At 40.4% G+C, this 23,703-nt stretch overlaps 1 protein-coding gene across 1 annotated transcript in view; it reads right to left on the reverse strand.

Moving 5' to 3' along the window:
• The window catches only part of SORCS3 (sortilin related VPS10 domain containing receptor 3), a gene marked incomplete at its 5' end in the record, with an annotated part of 274,223 nt that overhangs the window by 48,762 nt on the left and 201,758 nt on the right, over positions 1-23,703 (reverse strand). Inside the window, 7 exons of the mRNA XM_082764642.1 lie at positions 3,417-3,524; positions 6,806-6,897; positions 7,009-7,085; positions 10,976-11,078; positions 11,771-11,917; positions 13,700-13,879; positions 16,777-16,866. Of these exons, the coding sequence (XP_082620768.1) occupies positions 3,417-3,524; positions 6,806-6,897; positions 7,009-7,085; positions 10,976-11,078; positions 11,771-11,917; positions 13,700-13,879; positions 16,777-16,866 (797 nt within the window). The remainder of the gene's footprint in view (positions 1-3,416; positions 3,525-6,805; positions 6,898-7,008; positions 7,086-10,975; positions 11,079-11,770; positions 11,918-13,699; positions 13,880-16,776; positions 16,867-23,703) is intronic.

A 23,703-nucleotide genomic window follows, 5' to 3' on the forward strand; every position in this document is an offset into this window, starting at 1 on the left:
ATAACAGTCATTCTACTGATATACTGGTTTTAATAAAATAGTATTATGATAGCATTGTTAATAATGCAATATAGTAATAACAGTCAGGCTATAATGACTTTAATACACATCCCTCTCAGGACATTATTTTTCAGTAGTAGTTGAACACAGACCACTTTGGTGCAAACCAATGGCAGAATTTTTCCCTGACTCAAATATTAGCGCAGTTGTGGCCCCTCTCTTTTTATGTCCTACTTCTACCCTAAGAGTTTGCAACTACTCCATCCTCATCTGGAGGATGCTGATCACAAACCATTACGCTGCTCCCATTAGCTTCTTGAAACCATTGCAATTTCTACTCATAAACACAAATTCTACATAACTCCAACCAGCAAAATGTTATTCCAGCTTAGAGGATGACCAGTAGCAACAAAAAGGCATTGATCTCCTCTCAGACAAAGCTACCACAAGCTCAGTATGATCCTACACTGCCCTTATAGATCGGTTAGCTAAAATTTTCATTTTGAGAAACACCTAAGTGATGTGTATAGAAGTGGTTTTCAGTCACACTTCATAAATGGGCTGTTTCCTAACTCAGTTCCCTTAAGACTGTGAGTAGGAATTTCTCCTTAAATATCATCTAAAATTTCTTTTTATACCTTTTACAGACTCTTAGGAATAGTTTTAAAAATTTCTAATGATGACTAATAATAATAACAATAATAATAAAATGCCTGCAAAGATTTCAAGAAAAAAAAAAAAAAAAAGTTGGTTGTCAGGAAAGTTGATTTAGCAAGATAACCTTCATTCTACAGTCCCTATCAGGAGACTAGGGAAATACAAGTAACGGTAACCTTAGATTTAAAATACATCTTATGCTTCAGAATAAAACCACACTGATTTATAAAGTAAATGGGTTGAATCCACAGCTACTTGAAACTGATTAGCTTCACTGATTTCAGTGAAGGTGCTGATGTGCAGATTTGAGTTCAGATCCTGCTGTGTAAGTTGGGGGTTGGAAAGTGACACACATCCATCACTGCACAAAGAATGTCATTGAAAACCACCACGTTAACAAACACAGAAAGTGAAACATTATTGCTGCATTTGGAGAAAAATGTGTAGAGTGGACAGAATGCAGATTTTAATCGTTAGTCAGACTGGTATGTATATCCCCAAAAAGATGCTCACAGCAGTCTTGTGAAAAGGCTCACAAGTATATCACACTGTTGTATTTTGTTCTTGGAAAAAGCTGGGGCAATATTTGCCAATTTCAGCAGATACACAGATATATTCTTCTATGTAAACAAGTACTCCCCTTTCGTGAAGAAAAAGCTGACACCAAGGGTTGGTTTTAGACGAAAGGAAAAACTAACACCTCTACCAAAACTGATGCAACGTCTACTCTAATAAGAATCTAAACAATTATCTGTGACACAAACACGGAGGCTGTATTGTGCTGCCCTAGCACTGTTTGGAAAACAAACTCCAAGTCCCTTAAGAGTGTAGCTCCATAATTACTTACCCTGGCCTTCCCAGGACAGTTCAGCACAGAAGATATAGATGGCCTATACAGGAGTTAGCTACAGCTTCCTGATCCTCTGGCTGTCCAAGACTACAGCACCAAGACACTTCATCTGTCTTGGCACAGATGGCAAAAAAATAAAAATAAAACAAACAAATAATAAATAAATAAATAAAGCCAGCTCTAATGACCCGTTACCAGAAGAGGATTTCCCCCAGTCCTTTTCTTGCAGCTAAGGTGAGTCTCCAAGCCCCCATGTAAGAAACTATTCAACTGCAGGTACAGACCACTCCTCACCACGTAGTCACTTGTGTTTAAGGCTGATGGGTCAGATTTTTGAAATGCAAACCAACACAAATTATACAACCCAGTTGGAATACATTCAAATCACTAGCAGAAATGCCCCAGACACAACTGTTATCTGATCCAAGATTTCTTAAGAAACTGGTGACAAGCATACACAGCAGTCTCCTTTCAGTCTGTCACTACCTGTGGCACCAGCAATCAGATGCACCTACGCATTTCTGCCACATAAGCAAGCAGATGGACTGTAACCTAGAAGAAAGCATACTGGGCCTGATTCTCCTTCCTCTTGCAACTAGTGAAAATCTGGAGCACTTCACAACATAAGGTGCAGAAAGCAGGAAAAGCAAACCTATTATAAGATGAAAATTACACATTTCCCACCCCTGAGTTAGGGCAGGAACAATACAACATCAGACATGCATGAATGTCTGATGTGATTAACCTTCTTCACAACACAGCAGATAGACTTTGCAGATGTGCCCCAGTCTAAGGACAGTATCTTAGCCAGCTTTTTTTCTGATCCTTTTCGGAAAGCTGTTCCAGCCAGCCCAAAGAAAACACAGGTATGAAGGTATCTCCGCAAGCAAGAAAGGCAATGCATCTAGTCCCTGCTTTGTTTGGAGTCCCAGAGCAGAATGCTCAGATCTGCTTAGCTCAAGAAGTCAGACGACTCTTTGAGATTCCTTTGAAAAGTTCACTCTCTCCCTGCACTGTTAAACTCAGATCCTGGCCTACTCTTGGGCAGGGTTTACTTCACCAGTTAGATCACCCTTACCCAATGCTACATCACTCTTAGGAGGTGGCTTCATTGTCAGCTCAGGCTCTTCTTTCCACTGTATGGGTAGATCAAAGCATATTACACCTCAGTCCAGGAACGTTGTTCTGAGCTCAGCTCTGCATATGCAGACCGAGAACACCTTTAGCTTGAGCTAAAACCAGATGTACAACACACAATGCAGATAGCAAGCAGTGAGGTTGAGGAATATTCATATTCAGCAGCAATTTCAAAAGACACTCAAGCAGCACAACTGGAGCAAGCACAAAACTGACATTAGATGCAACCATACAGGTCTCTGGCCTCTGAAGAGCACTGCAGTCCCTGGGCCATCAGCTCTAAGGAACACAATGCCTTTGCAAGAAGGAGCCTCTGGACTTAATTAGTCCAGCCTCCTATTCCAAGAGAGACTGTTACCACCTACATATCAGGGCAGATGTATCTTCATCTACCAAGGCTTGAAAACATCTAGGGGTGATAATACCACTAGTTCTCCGTAGCCTGACCAGGGCTATATCATCCCCTGGAGAAGGAGCTTGTCCTACAATCCCATCTAAACTCACAAGTCAGATCTTGGGATCATCTCTCCTTCTTATAGCCCCCTGCTACTACTGGGAAGAGTTTTGCTGCATCACCTGTTTGCACGGACACTCCATCTGGGTCTGTGACCATCAGCATAAAGCACAGAACACCACCATGCATTCATGCAACACTGCATGTGTAGCCACACAACGCTACACTGCACAGCAGGAGGCCCACCATGCACCAGGGGATCTCCATCCACTCCTTCTACCACCACATTTTAAGAAAGTTAAGAGCTGATATACTTACGTCATTATCTGGGTCTCTATGCCAGAATCTACAAGGGATCCATCCACAAAAAGTGGTGTTGATGTGAAACCATATTTACTCCAAGATCTTCCCTCATCAAAACTCACCCTGGGATAAAAGCAGACAAGATTTATACATATAAAAAGACTTACTCCAGAGCAACTGCAGCAATTAAATGTTGGCTAAGGTTTGCAAGATCCAGCTGCTAGATTTACAGACAGGCACCAATCTTTGCCATCTCCTAGCCCACTAATTCATATTCTTAGTGTATTTTGAAAGATCAAAACCTTAGAAACTATAAACACCAGCAATAAGGACATGGATATACTTGATCCAGCTGTACATCAGACCTCAAGGGATAAAGGGGCATTGCCAAGTCCTGTTTCTGGATCAAAAGAGCACCTGGCATGAAGCAGTGCTCAGAGCATAAGCAACCCTGCTCTGAATGCAAGAAAATTGCTGTTAACAGCATAGGATATTTCAAACCACGTGGTTATCAATGCCATATGGCATTAGCTACAATCTTTCCATCCCTGTTAATACTTGTTTGCCATCCATCTCAGCAGCTGCCTGTTTTACAGAGAGGTAGAGGAAGGAGGCCAAACTGAGCCACAGTCAGTGGCTAGTCTGGTGTGCTTTGCCTGTTAGAGTTTTAAAGAAAAACTGTGCACTGGTTAAAATTAAAGCATTTCCCTTCTTTGAGCTAATGAGCATTCACACTGTCCATGACAAGCCAGGGTAATTCAGTGGCTTTGGATCATCTGTCCCTACCTACAACCATCCCTGTCCCCACAAAGGTACCTGGTACCCAGGCCCAGGGCTGCCTTGCTTCCCGGCTGGGGCAGTGGGACAGGCCCCAGCTGTGAGGCCTTGCCCTGTTGTCCCCTTTCTCTTGTCTTCCCAGCCCCAGGGAGCTGCCAGCCCTCATGTCACCCTGACAAACTGCACCCAAGGGTGCAGAGAACAGGCAGAGGAGGGCATGCACACCCAGCTGCCACTGTAGCAGGAAAGACATGTAACCTCTGCAGTCAACCTGAGAGTCAGCATCAAGCTCCCAGGGCTGCTGCCCGCCAACAGCTCTAAGTGATAAAGTTTATCTCTGCCCACAGATTTCACACAAGTGCTCTCACATAATTTCCGACCAGAATTTCAGCTCCAAGTTCTACCACTGAAGGAAGAACAAACAGAGAAGCACAAAAGTTTCTTGGCTCTGAAATTATTTAATCCTCTCCCAGCAGGGTCGTTTAAGAGTTCTCTCTAATTCTGTGAGGTACCTGGGATGTAAAAGCTGACATAACCCAAAAGGACATTACCAGAGAGACAATCATGGCATAAACTTGGTCTCTAAACAACAGGAAATACTTCTCATTTTAAACTCCACATAAAAGAGAACTTTGACTTATTTTCCAGGTGAGGAAAGCTTGGGAGTGTGTGCATGTGTGTGTTCATGCATGTACACATGCACCTGATCAGCTGAATATGCCCAAGGGTGTCCTGTTGGAAACTGAATCCTCCCCACTCCAAGTAGGTAGCATCAGGGACGCAGAGATGACACCTAAGGACTAGCAAGTCAGTGCAATATGTATTACAAACAATGGGTTACAATAACCTGAGCTCTCTAATGGGAAAAGCCAAGGTTTGCATGCACCATTTCCTAAATATCTGCCTCTAGTAGTAGTGCCTAGGGAAACCTTCACCCGATTCACAATGCACATCTGCCAGAAAAGGAAACTGACTATGGACCAAAGACAGAAAGCTGAAAGAACAACAGCATACAAAAAGCTTATCTGCCCCAAATCTATTTATTTAAATGTATGTATCTTCCTGTACACCTGTGCATTTGGATGCTGTTCTGCTTGCATGCTTATCTATCTAAACAGCATTTCAATTTCTGGGGAACAGCATGCTTCATTAGGTTAGCTAAAGTTCTCTCAGCTTTTCAATTATCCACCCCTCTTTTCTCCAGGATGAAACTTATTGTACAATGTCTCTGCCTGAGAACTAATAGATATACACGTACCCTTTAATCTATTCCACTCCTGCTCATAAAACAGGTGCCTACTGAGACAATATGAAGCAAATTCCAAAGCCCCTAAGGGTACAATTTTGGAAGAAACCTGTTGGAGCTTATTGATAACAGCTCTAAATCACTCCTCGTTTAATGGAGTAGGTGGGTCGCTCATAGTACTGCACATGCTATTTCATGAGACTTGGTGGAAAGGGAGAATATCTGAAAGAAACCTTTCCAAAGCAGACAAAGGTGAACTGGGTTCTCAGCTCCTACGGAAAGTCAACCTGTGACCAAATCTTTCCTGAAATCTAAGTACATGCACTTGGATATAGCGTATTGTTAGGTCCAAAGAGCCTCCACAAGGAAAGACACAATTAAAACAGTTACACCTGGGTTAAAGAATATAGCCACAAATGGTTAATACTTAACTTACAGCTCTTTCAAAAACTGGCTCACCTTTCACTCTTCCAGAGCTCAACTTGCCACAGTCTGATGCACCTACTGCTAGTGACTTCTACTCTTCGCTAACACACACCTTTCCTGCCTTGGATCATACTTGGCTTGGTTTAAAGATTTGGGCATGGTCCTCTCGGTGTCCTCTTTCCTGTGGGAACTTCAGGTATGTTCATGACTACCAAGTTACCTAGCACAAGCAAATGTTTCTAAGTCATGCAAAAACACACTCTAACTACAGGAAGAAAGATCCTAAGCAGGAAGTAGCTGGAACATCATTATGGGTCTGCCCTGTTACTACTTTCCTGTATGTCCAAATTACAGGAGGCTGTTGACAAGAGGGCTGCAGCCTAAACTGACCCCTGGCCCTGACTCAGTATGGCTATTCATACAATATGACTGCAGTAAAATCAGTTGTGATAAAACAAACCTGGAATCCTTTAGTAGACAGTAACATTTAGCAACATAACTCCACCATCCTTATCAGCATTTATTGCCCTCTTCTCTCCCTCCATTTATCTGTCTTACCAGATTAATACTACTACAAACAAAAAGCAGAAGCAAGGGACACCTCTTCTCAGAAATACCTGAAGCACAGACTGCTTCTTACTCAGTATATATGTATCTGCTAGCAGAAAGAAACCCCACCTGAAGAATTGTAGTACATTACTAGTGCAAAAAATACTTCATAAATGTAACTATGTATATAAATGTAACTATGCATATAGCCATTATATTTTTATAACGGTGCAATAATCACTGTGTTAATTACCAGAAACAAAGAAAATGTAAAATGCAGAAAAGAATGATCTCATTTGCTCATCTTGTAGACACTAGAAAATGTTTACCAGGTGACACAAGGTATTAGCACTGCTGTCAGCTTACCCTCTTCAGGAAAGCTTCTCAAAGTAACCAGTTTCCTTACCACAAGTGCCTGATGGGCACTGACGTTTGTTTCAGGGCCACTAATGCCCCTCCCCAGTCCAGAAACCACACATTGTATTCCTCCTCGAAGATCTGCAAGCAAAACAAGCACTGCATGAATGCTCTACTCCACTGGAAAAGGAAGGCTAAGAGAAGGAATAATAGTAAAATGTCGCGTGCTTTCCTGCTCTCTGCAAAACATACCTGTCTCCAGGAATTTCCACCATCAGAAGAGATGAACATGCCAATATCAGTGTAGGAAAGCTCAGAGCCAATATTACCTGCAACAAAAGTAAGGGGCAGAAGTTCTTGTGTGAACACAGAACTTTTTCCAGGAAAACAAAAGTACTTAGTCTGACCAGTGCTTTTTTGCTGTTCTTTATTCTATACTTATCTAAAAACAACACCACAGTTAGGTGTCAAGATTCATTTACAAGAGTTGTGCAAACATGAAACCAGTATCAATTTGAAAGTTGACACTGGTGAGAAACAGAATTACCAGCTTACTTTCCCAACAGACTGCATTGCTCATAATTGCAACCCACTAAAGGCAGGCTTATTCTAGACCTACATATTTGAAAAACTGCATAGGAAACCATTTGGAACACACAAATCATCAGAACTGCAGCAGAATAATGGCCACCGTCCCTCGCCACTAGATACTCCATTGTGCACACGTCTTACTCTCAACTTTCAGTCATCATGCTCTGGCTGGCAAGTTGGATCTCTGTGATCTGCCAGTCTTTGTCATGAGTAATTACTTCTGTCTCTACTTGTCATGTAAAGGAGAATATCCAAAGGCAACTTACTTGCACAACCCAGTTTAAAGGTGAAACCCAGGCACCAGTGAAGCTCATGATTAGACTAGAAAGCCTATTTGAGATTCTGTCAAAATGCTCAAAAACTTTGCAGATCTCAGAACCTGCAGTCTAACAAGCAAAGCTTCTTCCTGAGTCTACTAATGTTTTGGAATTAACAAGGACTGTGATGTAATGAAATATTAGCTCCCTTTAAAGGAATCTTGTTTGTTTAGATCTGAAACTCATCTGGGGACAGAAGCAGTGCAGACAATTAAGCTGGGTCGAATGACTTAGCAGAGAGGTAGAGACCATATTGAGCATAATTCAAGACAATATTGATTATTCTCATTGACCTAACAAATTGTGAGCCTCAACTTATAGCCCTTTTGAATGAACTACTCTGCCTTCACCATGTGTTAGAAAATGGATACGCCACACATCAAAGCAGTGCAAAGTTCATACATCAACTTGAACTCTATATACAAACAGCACAGCAGAACACCATTTGGAGACACCACCTCAGAGCTTGAAACAGCTTGCAAAGGTCCCTCATCTGAGACAGCAGACAGAACAGTGATACATCTTAATCATGTAATTATGAGTTTGTACTAAATCCCCAGCTCTCTAGAACCAATCTGAGCATACAGCAATAGTATCAAGAGTGACCTCCTATACCTGAAAAATTTGCAAATGTTTTGAGCAGACCTTGTTAGCTTACTCCCCATGTAACCCTGAGGTCAGCATCTTGCTTCTGTTTCCAAAGCTAAAATGCCTACAAGCACCAGGTTCACTGAACAGTATAGGTCTGTCCTAAGCTAATTAACTCTGACTTCCCTGCTTCCCAAAGCACCCAATGGCTTAGGGAAAAGCTATCTGTTTTTCCTGCTGGTCTGTCAACAATACCTTCAATCAGTGCTAGGTGGGATTCTGGTGGTATGAAAGCCTGTCCCATAAGAAGCAGGCAGAGGTAGCACTGACATACTCCATCATAAGATCTCCCAGTGATAATGGCCCACAACCACTATATTGCTGCTGAGCCTGTGATTCCTTTATTCCAAGTCCATTTTTTACACAGTGAGCCACTTTTACACCTTATGAGTAAGATTATTTTTAAAAAGGGGGTAATTTCCATGGAAGGAGGGAGAACTAATATTTTTTCTTCAAAAAAAAATCAAAGGGAAAGGTGGCAATCTTACACATCTGTAGCATCAACAAGAGCATAATAAAAACACCCCAATGAAAATGTTAATTGAATTTCTGACATTTAATGCTGGAAAATGAGAAATTAAAACCCAGATGGAAGTTGACACACTCCTGTCAGCATTATGGAATAGAACTAGGCACATTGTTGTGACAACTCTTTTTCCAAAAATAAAACATCTGGCTCAGGGATGCACGATGGCTCAATAAAGACTTCTCCATCAGCGTTCAGGATATAGAAACACCACATTGTCCACCTAGCTAATCTTCCTTCCCTCACACCAGCAAGAATAACAAAACTGTTTTAGAGGAAGGTACGAGGAAATCCCGCCTGTTTTTCTGTGTAAAGCTGTTCCATGATTTTCTTCATTCTTTCCACCTAAGATTCATTCAGCTATAAGGATTCAAACCAACACCAAATATACTAACTCCCAAGCAAGTGAAGAGGACTTTGATATTAAAATATAATTCTTCCATTAGCAAGAATCTAACCTCTGCCCTCCTATTAAGTCTGAGCTTCACTTCGTTGCTAGAAATGCACCACTGTAAATCAAAGAGCAAGATTGCTTAGCAGAGGTTCTGAGTAGCCCATGCCTGTGAGAATAAGTTGTAATGCTTACCCTGGAACACATTTGCCAACATGGTGAGACACTCCTGTTGTTGTGAAACTGGTTAGTGGAAACAGATGTGTATATTCCCAACAGGTTAAGCTTTTTATTGTACAAAACAATAAGGCAGAAATTATATTCTGCCTCTTAAAGGTTAATTGTTAGACTGGGAAAGCATTCATCCCATGCACTGGCAGCTTGAAAAGAACCTCATTTACTAACAATTTAGATCAATGCCTAGAATCTCACTGTCCTGCTGCCTCTGCTTCCTAAAAGGTTAAAGAAAAAAGTCTCTGAAATCACAGCATCATGGCTAGGGCTTGCTCCTACACATCCGTCTAGCAAGTGTGACCTGCCAGGAGTGATGACTCCACTCGGCTAAGCATAAGAAGATCTGGAGGTTTAAACCAAATTATCTCGCCCTGTTTGGCCTGGATCAGTGAACTGGAAATCACACAGTGTTTCCCTTGTTGAGCTATAAATGTCATGAAGGGAACCTGTGTTTCAGGTTCTGCCTTAGTCAGGCAGACACATGGAAGTACAGAAGAACATGAGAATGGAAATGGCTGGGAGAAATGGTGCGAATTTATAAAGGCAGTGCGCTAACATGACACAATTGCAAGCCACTTGAATTAAAGAATTAAGAATTAAACTGCCAAAGAGAACTAGAGTTAAAATGAGCCTTGGAAAGAATGGTTAAGCTACTTGAATGTATTTGAACGTATGTAGGAGCCTCTCTGTGAAAAGGCACCCTCTGCTTCAGAGATCAGCTTTCAATAGCACCGGCCATTCAGAAAGCACTTTGTTGTCCCAGCAGCTCCCACAGAGCTGTGGGAGCTCAGACTACGGGTGGTAGCTCTATCCATCCTGATTAGGTTGCATGCTGTGTGCAGGCAATAGAGGACAAAAGCATCTGTGACAGTTGTCAAATTAATTACAGTGGGTCATCCACTGCCACCGTGCCAGTATTGTAGCAGCTTGTCATGAAAACATTGCAACCTGCCAAAACACCTTTTTGCAGAATGTCCCACAGCACTGATGACCCATGCAGTCATGATGAAGTGCTGCCAGTCTTGGAGCAACACAGTGTAGAAAGCAGGTACCATGCACAAGATAGGCATTCATGAAGTCCAGGCTTCACCCAACAGGCTTGTTAAAACTCTGTTGCTCAAAAGGTGGAACATACCAATACTGCCAGGGAGCATAGCCATGAATACAGGCTTATTCTCATTCATGATAACTCCAGAAAATTTGTAGACCTGTATCAGTGGTTGCAATGACGTCAAGAGAGAGAAGTTAATAATGCCTGTTGGTAATTATCCCATGCACATTTGGGCTCAGACCTGCAGATTGGTTATTGCATAGCAACAAATACCTGGCAGACATTATGCTTTTTGAACAGACCACATGCCTTCTCCCAGTCCATAGCACATGACAGTTAATTAGCTTAGCACTTGGTGAAACAGAGCTGAAGAAGACTTTTACACTAACAGAAAACACCTCACACACACTCAGGCTACAGGTGAAGTACGGGTGAGTGCTGAGAAGCACTTAGGTTCTTACCTGTTGCCACCAGCAGTCCAGGGGCTGTCTCCTTGCTAGAAATGCTTCCTGAAGTATATGGATTCTCTGAGAGTTGCAGGTGTAAGTGCAATGAGCAAAAAGGCTGTTGACAGGAAACAAATAAAAGGCAGAAGTTTCAATTCACAGTAAGTCAAGTAACAGAGGAGCCCTTGGTGATTGCAGACAGATGCTCTGATCCTTCTGAAAACCGACCCCTCTCCTTTTAACACTGTTGCAAATAGAACCATATATTCAGTTTCTGAATAAGCAATATAAAAATAGCTGAGAGCAGGAGAAACAGAAATGCTGCATTACAAGAGATCATATCTGCATTTGTTTTTACCAACAATATGATCTAGAGCACTTCCCCTTAGTAACTTTCGTATTCTGATGTAAGTTCAATAAAAAAGGTCAAGCAAGATGGTAAGAATTTTCTTTTTGCATAGCTTCGTAGATTTTAAAGGAAATCTACTCAACTTGCTTAACACCTAGCAAGTCAGGAGAAAAAATCAGGGAAAAAGTAACCAGTAAAAGTTTGGGGGAACACCGCTCCTTTGAAACACAGGGGCTACAGACTACTGTAAAATGCCTGTTCACTGAATGTTGTTGAATTATGTTGCAAGCCCAACCTAACGTTCTCATCCATAAACTGTGCCCCATTTTGAAGCACCTGATTTTGCAAATCTCTGGCAAGAATCCTTCCTACCCACCCTTATGTGAAGTTCTGTCAACCTGGAGAGTAATGTAAGAGACACTAAAGGAGTGGATTGTGCTTTAGAAAGGTCTGCCACTCACCAGCTGGCAAACTACAGGATCCCCTCTTAGATTGGTGGCCGGTGCTTGCAGCAAACGCCAGTCTCTGCCCTTGTTGTAGGTAATGAAAGTCTTGATTTGGTCATCTATCTTTTTGTTAGCCAGGAATATGCCTTTGATCCCTGCTACCTAGGAAAAATGGAGAGAGATGAAAAAAATACATCGGAAAAACAAGCCAAAGGAAAGGCCCATCTGAGCACTCTCAGCAGTGGAAGCTCTCAGCAAAAGCAACAGTCATCTCAGTCCAGCCTTAGAAGACTGTGAATGGCATTATAAATACACCTACAATGCCTTGTGCAGTCCCTGTCTCTAGAAGGGAAAGATAAGGATGTTCACAGAGCAAATCCCTAGCAAACAGCCCAATTCTAGGTTTTCCTGAGTGGTTGCAGACAGGCCCATCATGGCGTTGCAGGGACAGCATGCACATTTAGCTTTATGAGCCCAGGGATGTGGTCTGCCCCACTCCCTTCCCAGATTTCTGTAACACAGGAAACAGCAGGTTACACCAGAAGCAGCATGGAATCTTTTTGTTTTGGTCTTTTTCTTCTTTTACGCAAAATATAGAAATCCTGAATACGCTGAAACATCGATGTTTTGCAAACTTGATTTCTTCACGCTCCTCATTTCCCAAATTCTGTCAAAATCAACCCAGTTGTTCCAAATGTTTTGATTTTTGTCAGCAGAACCAATTCCAACAGAATATGGTCCTGCCAAAATGTCCCCAGGCAGATTTCATGTTTAATCTGGTCTCTGTTGCACAGCTGTCAAAGTGAGACAGGAGGAAGGAACTTGTGGCAGATCTGGAACTTCCAGGCAACAGCCAGGATGAAAATCCTTCTGGTTCTAAAGTTCCCTGAGTGACGCTACCCTTTGAATGATCCCATGAAAATCTCTATTGGCATTTAACAGCAAAGGTTGATACACAGCTGCAGAGCACAGACTTTGCCCAGAAATTGGAAATAAAGCATGTTTACTTCAGCTGGTTCATCACAATACAGATTTAATTATTTTTTTCAGAGGCAGGTAAATATATTTAAGGAGATGGAAGTAAAATGTAAAGCGTGTTCTTCATATTGATCCATGTGTTATTTGTGAGTTTTCTCTTACTGCCTTAAACCACCTGGATTTTTATAAACAAACTGATGATGTTGTTAAATTGTCATTATTCAGGCTGAAATAAATGTATAATTCTGACTTTTATATGAAACTGGAAACATATTTCTTTGTGTTATAGTAAAACTTCCCCATGTCAGTCTGCAGCCACTACTATTAGTATTATCAAGTACGTAATATTTCTGTTTCTTCCTGGCAAAGTGCTGAGCCCTGAGCCTCAGCACTTTGCCTTCCAGGCAACAAGATATCAACCCACCAAAGCCAGAATGCTTTGAAGAAACCAGGAACTGGAACAACTACTACTGTTCTTGGTCAAGGCTGAAAAGGCTAGCAGCAGAAGAAGAACAGAAGATGACAAAGGGTAGAAGTTTTCCATTTGCTATATCTGGGCAAATGACACCTATGAATTTTTGCTTACAATTTATGAACTGTTCAATGCTTACAAAGGTAGAATTCATATTCCCTGTCTATGAGTAGGTATCTCTAGATGTCCAAGAGGAAACCCCCTATTTCTAGACCTTCTTTACACATCTACATTAGAACGAGAGAGATAACTGTTTTCCCTTTTGGAAATGTCACATAGCATAACTAGTCATTGACTTGAAAACAACCAGATATCACACCAGTAGCAGAATGCTCTACATCTATCCCCACATGAGTCTGCTTAGCATCAAATCCAGTAAATGCCTCTCGGCCAATCCCAAAACAAATGGAGATCTTGCAGTCCAGGTAAGAGATTTACACTTGCCTGAACTAGCAAGCAGTGGCTGTTCTTGTAGGGTGACCTTTACTACATACCTCATAAAGGTCTATGATGATATTCCCTTCCAGTCCTCTACTGCTTTTCACATTTTCCAAGGCCAGGGTGAAGTAAACCCCTCGGGTGTCTGAGATATACAGGTTGTATGTGTCGTTTTGGTTCCACTCTTGAACAGCTGCAAACACCTGATTCTCAACTGTGCTGATAATATGCATGTCCTGTTAAAAGAAGACAAAAGGCCTATTACTAGCATCTCTATATTTCTTTGCCCTTTGGGACATGTAGTAATTACCATGACTTATGAAAGAATGGAGATGGAGCATGAATTATAGGTATGTTAAACAATTTTCTGTTAGAGCGAGCCAATAAATTACCACCATTGTGACTTTTCTGCATTTCTATCTTTTAATGACCACCAGCTGGGCAAAGCATTTTTGCCTTCTTCATTTTTGGTAGCTTCAAGGAATTTCATCCAGCTTCATTTTTTATTTATAAATTTGAAAGCGAGTTTTATCACTCATGGAAGATTCACAGCCTTGAAGCCTGGAGTCTTCTCATAGTCACTAGCTCTGGTGTAGCACCAGGCTAAACGAGAGACAATTTCCATTCACATGCTGAACTAAGAGGCTGTGCTTCCGACAGGTAAATGACCCGTTTCAAGAAACAAGAAGTGAGTTCACGTATTTTTAAAGCTGAGGCATAAAGAATAGTTTGAGCTAATGCTGGTAGTGATTTTTAATAAGGCACTTTTCTATTAATAGTTTGTTCAATACAGGCTATCAAATAATCCACCCACCAACCTTTGCCGGAATCCTGTTGGTGACAAAGACATGAAGGTTGAGCAAGGTTTTTTTTCCATTTAATTTTAATATCAAAGAGATTTGACAGTGCATTTCCTCAGTATTTGCTTAAAGGAGGTTCATGACCTGGAAATGATTTCTAGGGTAGTGATGTGTATTGAAGCACTTCATCCTTGCCACCCTTGTTGAACAAACTTTGGATCAACTATAAGCAAAAGCACTGCAATTATGTCGGTCTTTATTTATCTCTTTTTACCCATTCAAAGTTTCCCCAAGATGCCAAGGAGCCTTCACTGATTTCTTGCACTATTTCTGCATCAAGAAACCTTACTTCTGGAAGTCTCCCAAAGGACAGAGAGACTCATTTGGGGTAAGAGTGTCTGGGAGAAAATCAGCTTAACATTCCTATCCTGCCTAGGAGGTAACCTACATGTAACTTTCCGTGTGAGTTATCTAGACAGAAAATAGGGGTAGAGTAGATAGGAGACTTAACATAGCCTATCAGTATGGAATGTGGAGTAAAAATGTTTGAGAGCCTATTTTTTTTCCCCACTAAGTGCAGCCTGTGGGAGATTTGCCATTTCCATCAATGAAAGGAGACTAAACCGGAATGTTTGGTTCCTGCCCAACAGCTCTAATTCTTTGAAGATTAAGCACATACCCAACCTAGTCCAGCAGTGTGACAATAAAGCAAATCACCCAATGACTTCAATCTGTTTTAACCAGTTGCAGTGAAAATATTGCATTACTCTATTGCCAGCCTCACATATGTACAACCCCCGCAGAATTCATTAATGTACAGCTGACAGGATAGTTATTACTGTACAGCAAAAATGTTCTGTTAACTAAGGACAACATAAACAAGCCTTTATATGTCTAAAAGACTTTGCCAAGAAACTTTAAAGCAAAGTAGGTTTTTGTTTGTTTGTTTTTATGACAAAAGCAATCCTGATTTTATACTATGCACAAGTTCCAAACCAGGGCCACTAACAAAACATAGCAAGCCAGCAACCTACAACATCATCAGTCACTCAAGGAGGACAATCACAGGGCACCCATTCTCTCTATCCACTTGTCTCTATCATTTGAATGATGAGCAGCTTTCAGTGCTTCAGAAGGTGGGGGCATAAGTACTGCTTTTTTCCTGAAAAATGACAGCAGTGTTTCTCAAAAGACTGTGCACTGACATTGTGAATCCCACACCACAGAAGGACAACAAACAAAACCAAAACTGTATCTGTGCTACTCAAGTGTCAATGCACTGTGAACTGTCATCAACCCAAATATGAAGAAGCTGATGTGCAACGCCAGGAATTCAAGACAGATTTCTCACAACTATTTAAAGTTTGCAGCTACAACTTAAGGCAAGCATCCCATATCTGCTAGACTGTAGATACGCCACAGGCAATCAGAAAGCTATATGCAGCCAACCATGCAAATCTGCCCAACAATTTTACAATTATCCCACAAAAATTCTCACTTGTGGAAAGAAGTAAAGGGGAAGGCCATTACTGCTGATTATCAGTCCCATACAACAGCAGCCTCAGTATCCATTCTGTGGCTACAAAGAGCAGGAGCAGTCTGAGTTGCTCATCAGGCTACCCAGAAACCTGTATCCAGCCAAGGCACTGTAAAGGTTGGTCCCTTCTGCTCTGTACAATCCTAAACAATGACTGCACTAGGGAATTTTAGTCTAATACTTAAGCAGCATCATGCAGTGGTTCTGTTTGTCCAAAGCATCACCAAGGTACGACTTCTAGGGAGCCATCTCCATCTCCATGACTTGTTGAAAATATCCAGCCATAAGATGGGGACAGTGGAGCTGACATATCCTATGCTTCTCTCACTGTATGGAGACTGCAGGAGCGCTCAACATTGTAAGCATTCTCCAGAACCTCTGCTGTCATGGCAAGGCTTATCAGAGAAATCTTCATTAGAGAACAGAACAAGACTGGGCAAAGGTTTTACACACCAGATCCGTCAAGGACGTGAGGAACAATCTGCAGCCAGTAACACAGGCTCAGGCAAGGATCTCAGTGAAGTAGCATTTTTATTTGGTTGGTTCTATGTTTTCTGAGGTACTTGTTCATTCCCATTTGCTCTTTACAGAGGAAAAAGGAGCCTGGTCTTTCTAAAATGCTCACTGATCAAAAGCAGTGAGAGATACAGATCCCAACCTCATCTTTAAGAAAGATCATTCAGGTAGCACAACAAATGTAGCTCCCCACAGAGGAACTCCACTGAGGTGCTTTACCACTGGGCAGGCTGTATTATTCAAGATACTATATATCGGTGTTCATAAATGGTGCACTCACCTTAGGAAGAGAGTATTTGGGCAATTTAATCTGCGCAAAAGGCTCCCGTCTGTATGACACATAGTAATTTGCTCTTCCACCAGTTGTCACCTGTGGAAATATCAAAGAAAGTGAGTGATGGCCCTTTTGAGACATCCTATGCTGACATTTTTAAGAGGGTTTGATAACTTTTTTTTTCCAGATATCTTTTCTGTGACCTGCACAGCTGTCCCTGAAAGCCTCTGTGTAACTCCATCAAAGAAATCCCAGACTTGGGAGGGCTGGAGCATTATTTACTTAAGCTGTGCTATTGTACTCTCCACTCTGTCTCTTATGCTTCAATTCCAGCATGATTTTAACATTAGGTATCTCATAAAAAAGGAAGAAGTGAGTACAAAGTGGAATAAAGAAGAAGATCTGGTTTTCACCACACCATTCCAACACCACTACCTTGGACAAGTAATTTAAAGTCTCTGTGCTTCCATTTCTCTTCCATAAGACGGAGATAACCTCTTTTCTCTGCTGCTTCACAGCTTTGCTTGTTTACACCTCAGATCCACAATTGTCTGCCAACAACCTTTTGCAGTGACTAACATGAGAGGAGCACACTAGCATTATTTAATGCAAACAGTAAATACAATGAGCTCTCTCTTGGAAAGCTGGAGCTAAGCTCTTAGGTGCTCTTTGTCACTATTAAGCTAGTTTCCTTGAAATCATACCATCTCTGAATGAGGGTGTGGGGATAACTGCTACACATCCAAATCTGTGCTTTTATGGAGTGAATGAGCTGTAAAGACTGCATATAAATGCCACACATCGATTAGATCTACACCTGATAATTTGCAGTATATGGGATTTCGAACCTGTCACTAGTCTTAGTCTTGCTGTGGGTGTTCTTTCTGGCACCATTTCAGGCCTAGCTACAATGAGGCTTACAAAGTTGAATTTCCTATATTCTGCTGTTTTGGCAAGCTTGCAGGTTTGGAGATAGAACAATACATACAGCACTTCTCTATTATATGGATTTGTTGGCTTAAGTTTCCAGTAAAGCTAACAGAAAGGTCCTAGATTCTCTCCTAGATATACTCCCTTTTATCTGACAGCGATATTTCAGAACAAGCTTACAAGTAATATTGCTATAACATCAATTATATTCTCAGTAATGATATCACCTCTAGATGGTAGTATTCTTCCCTAGAGAAGCTGTCATTTGAAGGACATGACATTAGCGGTCATGAAATTTGATATCTAATCAACTCAAGATAAGGCTTTTCTATTGACAGTTTGAAGAACTGGAAAGAAAGGAAAGGTTAGAAATAGAACAGGCTTCTACACTAAGACTTTTCTTTCTGCTTATTTGACATTTTTACTTGTAATGATATTGCAGTAGTATTTAGTACTCACTAAATAAAATAAATAAAAAACAACCATTATGGCATACACCACATAAGAAGGCAGAAAGCCAGCCCAAACCACAGTGAGCTGAAACTGTACAGACAACGTATAGCTAAAGTTGGAAACAGACACAAAAACCAAGAGCAATTTGCTTACAGTCTCAAAACAAGCCAGTGGCAGAGACAGAGAAAAAAGACTCACTTGACTCACTCAAGGCAAGGCTCACTGTGTACTGGCCCAGTAGCATTTCTGGGCCCTGCTCTTCAGGTGCAAGGATGGTGAAAGGGCTGTCAGTGTTATTCCAGAAGGATATCTTTCCCATCTAATACTACCACTATCAAAATCGAGTTTTTGACAGTAGAGAACAGACTATGCAGTTGATACACCATCAGACCAACTCAAAAACGAAAAATCATTTTTTCAGTAATTGTATTGATCAATTGTAAAAACAATGCCCAAAGTATCCCTCACTTCTAGGTCATGCTATGTGAACAACGCAGGGAATATTTAAATATTCCTTATTCTCTTGGTGGTATTTCTGACCTCCATTGGAAGAGCCAATTTCTCAATTGGTGTAACGCTGCCTCATACACTCATTTTACACCATTCATGATTTCAACGTCAGCTCATTATTTGTAGCAGAGTACAGATTTAATTACTGTGTCCGGTGACTACTTGGCTAGGTCCCTTGGCACCTCTTCTGATGGACTGAGACATGGGCATTTACTTTTCTTTAAAATAATAAGAAAATTTACATACTTCATAGGGATGCTGTGATGATTAATTAACATAGGAAATAGTCCACAATCTTCAAGCTACTCATATGAAAATATGGCAGAAGGAATATCAACAGGTGACCAATTCCCCCCATGCCAAGTTCTATTCTAAGTCTGTCACACACAAAAGATTTTACATAGCTAAAAAAATTATGCCACTGCAAAACTTAACTGTTTTTTTCTTCTTCTTATGACAGAAAGGTGAAATTATAACATGATTCAAGTTCACTGTGCATTAGATGAATTCCCTTTCAGTCCTCTACCTGGCACTAGATCACCTTGACAAAGTTTTAGAAGCAAAAGTCTTTGTGTCCTGTGGTCTTTCTGAGCCAGTTTGAAGCCACCCACAAATTCTGTTGGCAAGAGTTGTGTGAAGCTTATCTCAGCCAGGACCTCATCTTGCATGATTTACACATCCGTGGTTATAACTGTTCTAAAAATAATGATCAAGCCTTCTATAAAGTTTTGGCGAGCACTGTGGTACAGAATGAATTTTGGAAGGCCCAACTTAATTTATTTTGATGAACTTTTCTTTTTCCTATGAGCAAACTCTCCAACATTGTAAATCCCAGAGATTATGATACTGTTTTCCCTGCTAATGCCTCCTTTTAGTTCACATTTGATGACTGTCACCCAATTATTTGCTGTGAGCTCATCTGTCATGTTCAGTACAGAATTAGCTGGGTTTGTCTTTTTTCCTCCTCCTTTACTAATGACTGGCTTGTTAATCTGTTTTTCTGGATTTCTATTTTATGTGTTTAACTGGGCTTCTGGCCCATGGAAATGATTCATTTGGACGAATGTGTTTGCCATTAAACACATTTGTCTTTCCTAACCTATGTTTTCTTCCTTCCTCCACTCATGATCCACTACTCTTCTTTAATACTTGCATTATTATTATTTTTTTTAACAAGATGAAAATCTGGTCTCACATCAATCAACACGTAAAGAAATATGAGAAGTTTCCCTTTAAAAGCCCTGAGAGTTTCAATATGCTAGTTCATCACCCATGCTGACCTACAAAAGGACAGATTACATCAAACATGGAAGACAACAGAAGTATTTTCATAAGGCTGTGGAAATTGTAAAGAATATATCACAGAATCCATTCATCTCCATAATTTCTGAGACATGCCTAGAAACACATGATTCTTTATGAGCAGGTTTGGGTTTTGTTTAACCAGAAAAAAAATAAAATTAAAAAAAAATCTATCATCCAAATGAGATCAAAAGGCAAGCAGGAGGAGTTATAAGGAGTTATGATGTCCCAGAACGTAAAGACACCCATAATGATGGCAGACACTGCAGATCACAGTGTATCAGGCTTCAATCTCATCTTCCTGGCTAACTGATGCTGACATCCATAATTCCTGATGTAAATCGTGTATTGCTGTAACCAACACAGAACTACTAAATCTCCAAAATGACTCTGGGCTAAGCAAGACTTCAGCTGCCTCCTGCTGCTCAAAGACCCCACAGAAAGGCTAAAGGTACTCGTGCTGATGCAGCCTCTCATCAGCATTGGTGGAAACACAACGACAGCGTGCAGCTAGCACGTGATTTCTAAGCTAATGGCTGAAAGAGAACAGAGGACTTTCCTACATTGATTCTCAGCCTGGGTGGTTTACAAGGATAACAACCACTTGCCTTGCACAGTTACTGGAACAGGACATCTACTTTTCGCATTGTTGATAACGTTCAAAGGAAAAGAGAATTGGTAATAGCACAGCTCAACCCACAATCATTAGACATGTTTAGACTTTGTAATTCCTGTAATTTACCTCCCACTTCAAGCATTGTAAATGGCAACTCAGTCAGTTTACAGAACCAAATTTAAAATTTCCTTATTGACAGTATGTCTTTGGATGTTATTTCCAATAAACTCCCTACTTTTTGAAGAGATAGGCTTCCTTTGCTTGTCAAGTTCCCTCCTTCCCAGTAACATGAAATGAGTTGGTAGGAGTGAAAACTTGAGAAACACTACATCAGCAATGTAATGACACCCTTGATTTGTGTTTTACACCTCCACAGAGTGCCATGGCATCCTTCCTCACTGTTTTAACCTTAGTTACCCTTTCTCCTTCTTGAGGGCATAGCATCCCCTAAATTGATTTGTGGATTTAAGCATGGAACAATTATGACATTAGGCAGACAAGCTTGCTCCTTAGTAAGTGAATTTGCTGTTTTTCAGAGCCAGCTGCTGTCTGAGCCTTGTACAAGTTTTGCCAGCACGAGGAGTGAAAAGTCATGTCTCCTCTCCCAAGCTTAAGCCTGTTAGTCACAAGAGATTCAGGAGATACAGTGAGCTGGTCAGAGGAAGAATCCACGTGCATTAGCCTAATGTAATGTTCTTCTTTCTTGATTTCTCAGCATGGCCAGGACAATCACCTTTCAGATATTTCCGTGTACTGAGGTTCTCCAACGCCCTAACATAAACCACACCATCTAGGCTGAATTATCTCCCTGTGGCTTTTGTTAAAGTCACCCCTTTTGCACATTCATTAAGGCAATACACAATGACAATGACCTGAACATGAGGAGATAGGACTCTATGCTGCAGAGACATGCATTAGTGCTTCCATGGGCTAAGCACCCTCAAGCTGCCTGCTAAATTCAGTAGGCTTTGAAAGCATGCCACATTTTAGAGTGTCAGACCCATCAGTGAAAATTTGCTAAGACAAAGCTGCATTTATTTTACTGTCCCTGTTAACTTCTGACAGAGCTATGATGGCAAAGCAATAGGATGGAGTAATCTTGAGAGAAAATACTAGATTTGTTTTAAAAGCATCTCCTGCAGAAAATGTGCACAGTTACTCCAAAATATAAGCCATGTTAGAGCTGCAAATGCACACTACCCATACAGAAACCAACTTAAGAGAGGTGGATAATTATACACATTAAATCTCATGAGGGATTTCAGAGGAAACATATGAGTCTGCCAAAGTAATCCTTTACATCTCCAGCTGCAGACACTGTTGATAAATCATACAAGATGTGGCAAGGGGAGAAAATGATAAATAATAATAATAATAATAATAATAATAATAATAATAATAATAATAAAAAGTACAGCACAAAAAGCCCCAGAAACAAGATAAATGCAAATAAATAAATAAAAGAAAAATGATAATCAATTTTTATCAACAGATGTTTAGCTTCATGTTCCTACTCTGATAACATTTGGCACAGCAAAGATGAAATACTGCTAGAAATGGACAAAAAACACCCAGCAGTGAATAGGAAAGTAGCCAACTACTTACTGCCTGTCTTGCTTTAAGAAGACTTTTAACTAGCACCTGGGTTGCATTTTCTTTCATCTGTATGGATTAATTTCCCCCTCTGGAGAGCTGTCCAGCATTCTGAACAGGGGCAAGAGCCATTTTAAATAGGGGCAAGAGAAGATCAGCTGTAGCAGGCATTATTCACCAGTAAAACAGGTGTAATCTTGTTCATCATTTAAACGTCTTCATCCTATTAGTTTCATAATAAGCTTTTAATGATTTCTTCAATAAAAGACTCAAAGACCAAACCCTACAAGTTGGAGAGTGCTCCATTGTCCCGCCAAGCCGTTCTCTCTACCATCGATTGCAAAGATAAAAATCAATTGGAGCTAAGCAGGGTGAAGTTAAAAATAAATTGCACAGATTGATTTCTGTTAAGACCTTTGGCTCCTAGTTAAAAAATGGAGGAAAGAAATATATATTTGAACATAGTGTATTTAGCTTCTACAGAAATCACGAGAAGGCTCTAGACCGGGAAATCAAAGTTTAATTTCTTCCCTATCTCATTTCACTGGGAGGTTTCACATTAAAATAAATAAATAAATAAATTGCATTTCTTTATTCTTGGGGAAGTTTTCTACTTAAGTTATTAAACTGACAGCTTCAGAGCTGAAGTTCAGTATCCATACAAACTGGTATAACCTCAACTGTGGTTTATGGTTGATGTCTACTCACCTGACAGCTGTATTTGATTCAGCAAAGCACGCTTATTTAGCACAGCCTTAAATACTTGATAAACTTGAAATACACACTCATGTCCTACTAAACCTTGGCACTTCTAAGTTTGACTAAATAACCACACTTACAAGCAATAATATAGTAATAAACTATTTCTCTGAACTAAGCTCAAACATAGATATATATAGCTTATAGATTAATTAGGAACTTCTTTTTCTCCATAAACCTTCGAAGAGAAATGAAATGTGCTCCCACCCCAGTTCTAAAGCTATAAATAATGAATATTTTTCTTTTTTTTTCTGGAGCCTGAAAAAAAATACATTCTCATAAAGATATCAACTTCAATACAAATAGAATTTGATTCAGATTTAAAAATAAAAATAAAAATAAGAAGAAGCATTTTTTACAAAAGCCATTTTTCATCATATCACTTCAACTAAGATTTTTGGACACACATTGATGAGACTCCAAGCATACAGAAAAGGTAATATTATTGATAGGTGCCCTAAGAAGCTATCAGTAATTATGGGCAAATGCTGATATCAGTGTGTTTAAGGGGAATTTCTGAAGCAAAAGACTGAATTGATTCAACAGCTTTTGGCAGAAGTATTTGGTCCCATGAGCCACAGGAATTGTTTAGATGTGTATTGTGAGAGTTACACTTAGCTGCTCTATACAAGAACATCTAGGAAAATTCTGGATTTGCTTGTTCTCGCTCATCCTAGCAAGCAGGCTAAAATACTGGCCTGACGTACACTTCTCTGAAGTGAGCAAAACTCTAAGTGTAAAATTACTTCAGATGATGAAGAGCATTTTGA

The sequence above is a fragment of the Aythya marila genome (genome assembly GCF_965140915.1).
Source record: "Aythya marila genome assembly, chromosome: 7".
Classification (NCBI taxonomy): Eukaryota; Metazoa; Chordata; class Aves; order Anseriformes; family Anatidae; genus Aythya; species Aythya marila.